Consider the following 10,862-nt stretch of genomic DNA (forward strand, 5'->3'; position numbering starts at 1 on the left):
GTAATGAACCGATTGATATTTCATAAATCAAACATCGTGCATAGTATTATGTGCCAGTGTGATGTAATCTCTTATTTGTGAAACAGTAGATACTACTAGTATACTTAAACATCTTTTGACTCTATCGCTTGTCAGGTGTGAAGTATTACTCGAAAGTGTACGCCGTTGACGCTGCCGGTTTGCAGTCAGCCGTCGCTAAGTCTGACGGTATGACCATCGACACCACAGCTCCAGTCCTGATGGAAAAATTGGAGGTCGGACAGAACATTGTACAAGACTTCTCATTCGAGGAGTCGTCAAGCCAACTCCGTGTGGAGTCGGAGACGCGCTGGACTTCAGTTCACTCCCGTCCTTTACGTCCTCACACTGGACGGTTGAGGAAGGCTCAACCGCTGCGGTTTTGAACGCGTCTGCAGGGGATCACGGGATCAATTTCCTGTACCTAGCTGGTTCCATCTCACAGCTGCTTAGCACAACCACAGGCAGCAAGTACCGAATGACGTTATCATTAAAGCACAACCCCTATGTAAAGAACAAACGCTCAGACGAAGAAGTCCTGATAGAAGCTCCTGGGGTCAGCAAGATCGTTCAACTGTACCACCGACCTGGCCGACATGATGCACAGAGTGAGAACCGGTGGCAAAAAGCCACGATGTTCTTCACGGCAACGAGCGGGTCGTCCGCCATCTCTATAGCAACGCCGGGAAGAACGAGGGGGGTCCTCATTGACAACGTGGACGTTCGCCTGTGCAATGTGATGGAGGTTGGGGAGGGAATGAGCAGCAACAACAGCGTCCATGTCGAACTGGAGATCATCCATGGCTTCAATTCAGTGTTTGCAAGCTGGGGATTTGTGGACATGGAGAGTCCCATTGTTGACTACCTGTGGGCTATAGGTATGTCGCTATTACTGTATCAGATATACATAGGTATCCTAAGGCACAATGTATGATTTGTGATGCAATACATGTAGTGTATCATTATTTACAGATCTAGGTGTGACTTATATGAAACTGTTGCATTTAGGTAGAAATGAAACATATATCCATTCTCCTCAACAGGCACAGTGCAAGGTGGAACCCAACTGCAGACCTTCCGCTCTGCTGGCACCAGTGACCAAGGAGTCAACAGTAACTTGACCCTAACCCAAGGATCATACGTCCATGTAACTGTCGTGGCCGTCAACGCAGCTGGACTACGCAGCGTGGTGCATTCAGAACCGGCTTTGGTGGACAAAACACCCCCGGTCATATCTTTTGTCAAGGACGGCTCTACTGGCATGGGTAAGTTCAACAATGTCACAGCTGTGAATATCAAAGATGAAATATCATGTACTTTTCTTGGCTTGAGTGATTGAATAAATCTTTGGATAAGGCTTTGACTTGACTTTTATTTTCTGCTATTCCAGATGTCGCCTACCAAAGTGACAACGTCATTTCCGCACGCTGGGACGCTACAGATCCAGAAAGCGGAATCAGCAGGATCGAGTGGGCAATAGGTAAATGATACCTAGTAGTATGTTTGCATAGGACATAAAATCATGGTCAACAGTGTTCGTTCACACTCTGTATTTGAACTAAATATAAAACTCTCTCTATTCTACCATTGAGAACAATTTCAATGCTTTATGTTTAAGTCTAGATGATCGTTGTTGAAATATTCAAATCCACAGGTCCTTCGATAGACGTAGACATTACACACCCGACAGACCAAATAAGTTCTTGATCTCCCACTACAGGCTTGGAGCCCGGTTCGGCTTCCATCAGTGATTACACAGTGGTTGAAGCCTCCGGCAGTGCTTCAAAGTCGGTGAGCAGTCTCGTCCATGGACAGACAGTCTTCGTCACCGTGAGATGCCACAACAACGTGGGTCTGCACTCCACCATGTCGTCCGACGGCGTCACCATCGTGACGGACCCACCCAGCACGGCGGCAGCTCAGCTGAGTGTGGTGACCCGCTCGGAGACACAGTATCCCACACGAGGCAATCACCAGTCCCAAACCGACACCCTGCTGCTGTCATGGGGCGGATTCATGGACACAACCGGCATTCTGGCTTACCAGGTATGTGTGGAAATTCTAGTACAGGATAGGTTCTAGACGACCAACAAACCTTTCATAACAGACGTTTGCTTATCTCCCCGGTGAATTCATTCATTGACAAGGCCATTTGAATGCCACAAATGTAAGTTTTTCAAACGTCTTATAAGATAACAAAACAGGCGATAGTTTCGTAGTGCAGGGGAATACGTACATTTCGAACTACACCCTTGCAAAAATCATTCGTTGGTACAGCAAAATCATAAATGGAAAGTACAGCAGATACGACAACCCCCCTCTTAGAGATCAAAGTAACGATATGTCTTGACCCACGCAGTATGCCCTAGAGGGACCGGGTGTGGATAACTCAGCCTGGTACAGCCTGAGCCCCTATGGAGACACCAGTACTCTCCTTGGCCTTGACCTTCAGCCAGACTCCAGCTACAAGGTGTTTCTCCGCGCCGTCAACAATGTCCAGATGGAGAGTGCCTCACTCCAGGCTGATGTCCAGATCACCAGCACCATCCCGTCTTTGTCAGGTATTATTTTACAATTGTAATCATGTATTTGTGGTTCACTTTATGTTCAGCTACATTAGAAACCATCCTACATTAGAAACCATCATGCTTTTGTAACTCTGGCATTGGTGATGCAAGCAAAGTATAGCCAAGCTCGTTTAAAGTTTTGTGGATGCGATGGCCTTACATACATCATGTATAAGCTATAAGAAAAACCGTGAAGTTCAATGTTTTACTAAAAACCGTTTCGGTATGGTAAATTTCATTTTCGAAAGTATCCATGATATTGCCAAAAAACAGTTACTCAAGCAACTGGATATGATTTTGAAAACGTCAGACGTTTCAGCTAGTATCCACTAGCTTTCGTCAGTGACTGAGAGACCAGAGGGGAAAGCAGGTTTATATACACAACCTGTTGATTGATATGCAAATTATAAAGTGAAGACAAATTTTTGGAAGTCGAAAAAGGAACAAAAGTCAGACAAGTCAAGACAAGATGATGCAAATTAGTCTGAAAGCTCCTGTTATACAGGACAGGAGCTTAAGTGTTGTCTGTCCTCGGGGCTGGGAGTGCCAAATCCCAAGTGCCGGAAAGATCGACTCGTAGCCCCCCTTCCCTGTTGAGGGTGGGGTTGTACATTCTTTCATATATTGCCTCTTTAACACCCCGTTCCCACCAGCGTGTTTCGCGGTCTAAGACATCCGTGGACTCGAGTTTGAAAGAGTGACCCTGGTTGTGTATCAACAATCAACAGGTTGTGTATATAAACCTGCTTTCCCCTCTGGTCTCTCAGTCACTGACGAAAGCTAGTGGATACTAGCTGAAACGTCTGACGTTTTCAAAATCATATCCAGTTGCTTGAGTAACTGTTTTTTGGCATATCGTATTACCTGGATGTCTAACCTTCATCGACGTATCCATGATATTACATGTCATTCATATTAACTTGGTTGTCAGGGGAGGCAAATGTGACCCACGCCTGGGACAGTTCAAACACCACGGTGATGATAGACTGGGAAGGAGTCTTCGATGCCGAGACTGACCTCGTGTACGAGATCACCATCGGGACAACCCTGGGCGGAAATGACGTGCAACAGTGGGTGGAGACCGTGGAAACCAGCATCACAGTAAGCCAGCTGGATGCCACCAAGCACTACTTCGGGACCATAACTGCTATAAACCAAGTCGGGATGTATGAAAACGTACTCTTCGATTTCTATCGTTAGACACCATTGGCGTAGCCAACCATATCCAAAAAGCGTTAGCCACCGTTGGCTTAGCCAACCATAAAACCGCATACAAAAGACGAGAATTTTGGCTACACTCGTGAGCTTGCTCGTAATCATAGACAACCATACAGACATAGACACACTTGGCATAGACAACCATATAACCATAGACACCGAACCCGCATAGACAACCATATAAACATCTACAAAACTATGTTAATCACTTTAAAGTTACTGTATTTTGTTCTATACGTTAGGAGGTAATTCTATTGACGGTAATGGATGTTTTTATTGTTTACTCATACAAAAAAATAATGCTAAGCTTAGGAGTGTCCAGCATTTAGCACTACAGTTTGACAGGCTTTATGCACGAAAAGCCTTCGCAGTAAAATCAAAAATAATAGATCACAATTTGTTAAGTCTATTGCTTCAAAATTATAAAAAATCTTAAAGGAAATATTGGTGTATCTGGTACGTTTTATCATAATCTTATTTAGTATATTACTAAATTGTCATTCTGTAGAAAAAAACTAGTTATTCATACAAATGTTGTATCTGGATGATACAGTTCTAAGTTGCACAACCAAGGAGAACTACATGTAACAAAGAACTGTACTAGCCATTACCAACCTGATGAAACTATTCAATATACTGTTAAAAAGAGTCACATGCAACAGCCTACTTAGGGAACAAGGAGGTAGAATCTATAGACCGTTTCGAACAGTACAATAGTGTATGCAGATATTTGTTTGACTGGTGACAAATACATTGTGGTATCAACAAACACAGGAACCTTTGGAAGTTTGCAATAAAGTGGGATAAAAAAAGATCTGTGTGAGCAACGGTTTCTCATTCATAGTAATGACTGTAGATGAAATAGCAACACAAGATACAATTAGCTCACATCTATGTCTTCTGACAGAGCAGTTATCAGGGTTACAGCTTTTCCAAGCATAAGAAAATGTGGGACAGTCAGGGAAATATGTTTTGGTAAGAAAAGGTTTCCAAAAGTTCAGCATCCTTTCATACTAATCTATCTGAACAAATGTTCATCGGAAGCATCTAGCGACCTTCAGGTCGAGAATAAGCCAGTAAAAAATTCGGCCTACACACCCTTTGGTAAGTTTTTTTAAGAAGCATAGGCTTTCTCAGTAAAGAAATTACCTGAGGCAAGGACAGATGCCTTAAGATACAATGGCCCCACGACCCTGATCTGATTCAAGGGACCAATGTGCAAGAATAGGCTGAAGACATATGGGAAAGGGACTGAGTAATGGTAAAGTTATAGCCTGTCAATAGTTCTCCAACTGGAGACCACAAGAAAGACCCCCAAAACAACAAACCATTCCGTTGTCAGTAACAATTGAAAGATCAGATAAAAGATGACATATCGCTCACAACAAAAGACGCTGATACTGTAGTTAAGATCCGCGTTGCTTTCCAAGTCGTAATATGAGAAGCAATGAGCCTGCATCGTACCTAAGCACTTAGGTAGGGGGATAGCTATAGACATAACTTTATTGGTCAGAGAAAAGTCTGGTAGCCGCTTGTTGGAATGCATATTGCTGTATGGAAAATTTGGTAGTAGATACTCGCTATATGTATGTAACCAAAATGTTTTGACAAGGCTTAGACACAAAGGCCAAAGGAAAAGGTTGGAGTTATCCTTTCAAAATAAAGGGAGGCTTGTTGCTTGAAGATGCCCAGGCTTTCTCTGTAAAGACAACGCCTGAGGAAAAGCCCCAGGGCCGATGACTCAATCTATCTCCTTTATCTTTTATAATAGAGGACATTTCTTTACGCATCTGATCATGAGGGTCAAGCTAGTAAGTCTCTCATAGTCATTCTCCTTTTAAAGAAGAAGTCTGTTGGTAGCTCTTCACGGGGCGTAGGCTTTCTTAGTAATGGAGCCACCAAGGACAACAGTTAATCATGCTACTAAAATACATATTTCTGCAGGGATGACCTGTTTATAACAAAGGCCTAATGACAATCCTTTGTGTCGGTATGACGCACGTTGGCCAGGCCAATTATAAGATTATGTACCCTCCATTTATCGAGCCCTTGAAATGGGGCAACAAGGATTTTGTAGGTCAGATTCTTGAGGTTATTGACATGAAGGCAGCACAATCTGAAAAACGCTTACGCATGAGATTTGAGTTTTAATGCTAAAAAAAAACAGAGAACGTTTTGTTAAATGAAAACGTACATCATTTCCCCTTATTAAGTAATTACACAAGGATCTCCATTGATCAACTCATAATACATACTTGTTCCTACTTACTTACTTATAATGATGTACAACCTACGGATCCGACTGATGTTCGGATATAGATGGTCTATTAACGACAAACGAGGTAATAGACTGGTGTGTGTGTGTGTGTGTGTGTGTGTGTGTGTGTGTGTGTGTGTGTGTGTGTGTTTTGTTGTTTGTTTGTTTGTTTGTTTGTTTAATTTATGTGTCTGTGTGTATTAGAGCTAGTCTGTGTGTATTAGTGCTACTTCGGCCAGCATAACTCAAGAAGCTATGGATTGATTGTGATGATATCAGGTGTCCTGAGAACATATGCGCCTCCGTGCAGCCTTCCTTTGTACTGCAGCTTTGTACGGTGTTTTTTATATTTGAAATTTGCATACAAAACTCAGATAGTCAGAAAGAATACACAGAAAGATACAGGTTGTCTTCTTGTTGGTCAAGCATGGCCACTTAGCATGCTAGCAGGGATACAATAGAGAACGACAATAATAATATTGGTTTCGTGAGGTCCCAATATAGAAGCAAGAGGAGGTTGTTGTCTCAAGAAGCCTAGGCTTTCTCAGTAAAAGTATCGCCTGGGGCGAAGACATTTTCTGCAAAGCAGGACAAGATAACAAAGGTCAGTCCATTGTGCAGAGATGGCACCCGCGAACTATGTTAAACAGGTGTCATCCCAGATACAATACGAGGTAATTTGTCACGAAATCACGGGCCGTTTGACGTACCCTTCAAAGGTTACGACATGGTTTTTGTCTGTCAGTTAATAGACCATTCTTAATTGCAGAGAGAGTAAAATACAGTGCAAGCGTACCAACATACTTACATGTGCAGGAAAATAGATGGATACGAAAGTAGCGCGAATGATACATGTACATCACTGGTGAAAATACGTAAGGCCACGCCGATTTAATTTTATGGATGACATCCGCGCGCGCATTGATTTTCGCTCGATCTCAAAAAAAAAGATCACGTATTCCGAGGCTCTGGCCTGGCTTTAAGCCTGGGTAGTCCATGGTGTTGATAACTCTGGTTGACGGCAGCCAGGCTACCGAAACTCCAAGACTCAAGAACTCAGTACATACGTACAGCAGTGTCGATTCATATATTCCTCAAAAATCCAGCATATGTCGGCCTGTCGTATACGTCGCTATGTAATGCGCCAAATTCACAATACCAGGTTTGTATTCCTGTGGTTTTGTAGCATTTTTATTTTTGGCCGGATTTTTATTTTTTTTCGCCCGCGCGCACTAGTTTGGGGTCTTCAGAGGATGTCATCCATAAAATTAAGTCGATGTGGCCTAATGTTGGCTCACAGTGTCCACGCAATTAATGATACCAGAAGGAAGTGTCTTTGGAAAATTCTGATAAAGCAGCAAAGGAGCAACTCCTCCACACCCTTCTCTGTATGCCCTTTGTACTTCAGAAAGAGATCATAATTTACAGTGTGAAAATAGGTAACTACATTATAGAATTAACCATTGTCTATGGACGCAGACGACTGCCAACAACACGCGGGAATGTTAATTGTGATCATAGATCCATATACATGTACGCTTTATCTGTATTTACATTTGTGTGTTTTGTCTATGGTGGTATAGAAGACCCAACGAAAATCTCTTTCGATCTTTCTTGTGACCTATCAATGAGGTATTCACTAAATACATTGCCACTATGGGTCAGACAGGCGTTCAAGTTGGAAAATTTAACATTAGAAGTTTTACACATCCATCAAGTAATCACAAATCCATTTTTATGATAAATAACATAACATTAAACAAAATGAAAAAGAGGGTGTGGATCTATACAGATAAATATTTCGTAGAATGATTGATGAGACAAAACATGATTCGTAGAGACACAATTTTATTCCACCATATTTATACATAATCACCATATTTATACATAATGAACAACCTTTTCAGGGCCTCAAACAAAATAACAACTAGAAGAAATACAGGTTTGGTGGGTTACACAATGATTCTGTAACCTCTAACCTTTGACATTTTTAATTGCTACCCAATCATCAAACAAAGGTGTGTGTTTATATAAGTTGTCTACTTCAGTGATTTCCTGAACATCACATTATTGCTATAAAAAATAAAAAAATATGCAATAGAGACTGTCGAAAAACTACTTGACATCAAAAAGAGAATGCCATATACATATTGATCGTATGTACTTACATAATGCAATTAATTTTTCCAAGGGAACAATGTAATAATGACACCATAATTGTTTAAAGTAAGCTAAATGATATGAAAAACTGAATCCTAAAAAGACCAAAATGATCAATGTACAAAACTACAAACGCCACTTCTTGTGGCATTGAGGGCATTTAAACTTGCGGATGTGTTTCCAAGTATGTCGAAAAGGATGTACTGGTCACTTGATGTGAACAGGAACGTGCTCTCCTCTTTTTCGTCTGGATCTTCTTTTTAGCCTAGGAAGAAATCAATCAATCAATCAGTCCAACTTTATTACACAACAACTGTAACAGGTACAATGCATGGCAAGTTCTTGAGAAATACTAAATATCCAAGTATAAAATCTACACTATTGCCTACAACAATGCTAAGGACTTCTATATAACTTAGAACTAAACACTATATAATGCTATTTCATGAAAGACAAAACTACAGTTTTAGAATCAACCCTATGAAATTTTGGAAAGAGAAAACTGCAGTTTTATGGGACTCAACATTATACTATAGGACCCAACATTATGCTATTTTGATAAAGACAAAGCTACGTACACGGCAGTTTCTTATGTACAAAGTATCGAAGAGAGACAAAAGGGAGGTTCAGTGTTGGTTTACTCACCTGCTATACAACACTTCCTCGCGGCAGGTCCCCCACACAGACCCTCCTGGTACTGACCATGGCAGTAGTTACTGTCCATCTTACACTGTCCTCCGGCTTTGGAACAGTCGGTGTCCCCGGAGGTATATCCCTGATGAGTGGACTGGCCTGGTGGTAAAAGATACGAGGTCATCTTTACTAAGTACGTCAGATCTAGACTGTTTGGTATGAACCATTCTTTATTCATGAAAGCTGAAATCCGCATGCATTTTCTCATCGAGGTCATGAGGGAAGAGGTAAAGGTCAGACAAAATACATCATCACGATAAAGTTTACATCATGTAAAGTTAAGCAGCCCCATTCACTTGGTTATAAACACACACAGACTTAGAGGGCGGTTGATTCATTCTTTTATCTCATAAACTATCAACGCAACTAAGGCCATGTTGATTTGATTATATGGATGACATCCGCGCGCGCATGAATTTTCGGCCGTTTCCAACAAAAAAAAGTTTTCAACCATACTGTAAATCGTACAAACAGTTGCAAAATGAGCAAAAATATACCGTAAGTTACAAAAAAATAAGTAAAAACTATACCAATGTCGTAGAATGCCAAAATCAAACGAAAAAAGACGAAATTGTAAGGAAATGAACTTGAAGATTAGATTATTCGCCAAACCATATTCTGTCCCATTTGTTCAACCCTCATGACCACGTAGATTTCATAATGAAAACAACTTTTTGTTTTTTTGCAAAACTTTTTTTTATTCGCACGCGCGCATCAGTTTTGGGGCTCCCGGAGGATGTCATCCATATAATCAAATCAACATGGCCTAATACAAAAAAAAAGGAAATTCCCTGTGTGCAGATCGTAAGAAGAATATGTATCTATCAACGTGCATCTTACTACTTGCAGGATGGTGATTTGTTGCTGACAGAATGACAGAAATTTTATGTCACTAAGTTTAAAAATATGTTTGTATGATAACTGTTTGTACAACTACCTTACTGACAGATTTTGTACATTATTACCATGATACTAGCAGCATTCTTGGATCAAAACGAAAAGTACAAGTGGAGGATACAGGACTTACACGAAGCGTCACACGGGAGGCAGCATTTCCTGAGCGCGTTTCCGCCGCACTTTCCGTCCTCGTACCCCGCCAGACACGTTCTTGCGGTGTAGTCCTGGCACTTCCCTGTGCACTGGGAGTCTGCAGAAGACGACTGGTCCACAACTGCAACAGTCAAGTCAAGTCAAAGTTTCGTCGATGAAGGTTAGACATCCAGGTAATACGATTCGCCAGAAAGCAGTTACTCAAGCAACTGGATATGATTTTGGAAACGGCCAGATGTTTCAGCTAGTATCCACTAGCTTTCGTCAGTGACTGAGAGACCAGAGGAGAAATATCAATAGTTTGTGCTTATAAACCTGCATTTCTCCTCTGGTCTCTCAATCACTGACGAACGCTAGTGGATACTAGCTGAAACGTCTTATCGTTTCCAAAATCATATCCAGTTGCTTGAGTAATTGATTTTTGGCAAGTCAAAGTTTATTGCGCAACAATTGCACCGAGTATAATGTACAGCAAATGACACTTAATACCTAGAAATTAATTTCTACTAGCCTTATCATTAAATACATGCACATGTTATGATGGAATACTTAGAAGTTCACAAAGAATGTTGATGTGGTATTGTGACATCTCACCTACTCCTGGCTGCTTGAGGAAGGCTTGTTGGAAGCCGCTGTACCTGAGTGTGTAGCGACTTCCATCCTGGTACTTGTGACAGCGGCACAGGACGGTGGACATCTCTTCGTGGAAGCGCCAATCATGGACCACATCGAGGATGTACCAGAGAGCAAACACGTTCTGAATTAAAGTGCCGTTTTAGTTTTAAAAAAGATTCAACCAAACAACGTAGTGTGTGTGTGTGTGTGTGTGTGTGTGTGTGTGTGTGTGTGTGTGTGTGTGTGTGTGTGTGTGTGTGTGTGTGTGTGTACGTACGTTACGT

General features: G+C 41.5%; 1 protein-coding gene across 1 annotated transcript in view; it reads right to left on the bottom strand.

The window, feature by feature from the left end:
• Window positions 1-7,888: 7,888 nt before the first annotated feature.
• The window catches only part of LOC109465394, a 7,707-nt gene continuing 4,733 nt past the window's right edge, over window positions 7,889-10,862 (bottom strand). The window contains exons 7-10 of the mRNA XM_019762610.1: window positions 10,558-10,720; window positions 9,941-10,084; window positions 8,866-9,012; window positions 7,889-8,485 (exon numbers count right to left, since the gene is read on the bottom strand). Coding sequence (XP_019618169.1) covers window positions 8,481-8,485; window positions 8,866-9,012; window positions 9,941-10,084; window positions 10,558-10,720 — 459 coding nt within the window. The 3' untranslated portion in view covers window positions 7,889-8,480. The remainder of the gene's footprint in view (window positions 8,486-8,865; window positions 9,013-9,940; window positions 10,085-10,557; window positions 10,721-10,862) is intronic.

The sequence above is a fragment of the Branchiostoma belcheri genome, unplaced genomic scaffold, assembly GCF_001625305.1.
Source record: "Branchiostoma belcheri isolate BF01 breed outbred unplaced genomic scaffold, Haploidv18h27 scaffold15, whole genome shotgun sequence".
In the NCBI taxonomy this organism is placed as follows: Eukaryota; Metazoa; Chordata; class Leptocardii; order Amphioxiformes; family Branchiostomatidae; genus Branchiostoma; species Branchiostoma belcheri.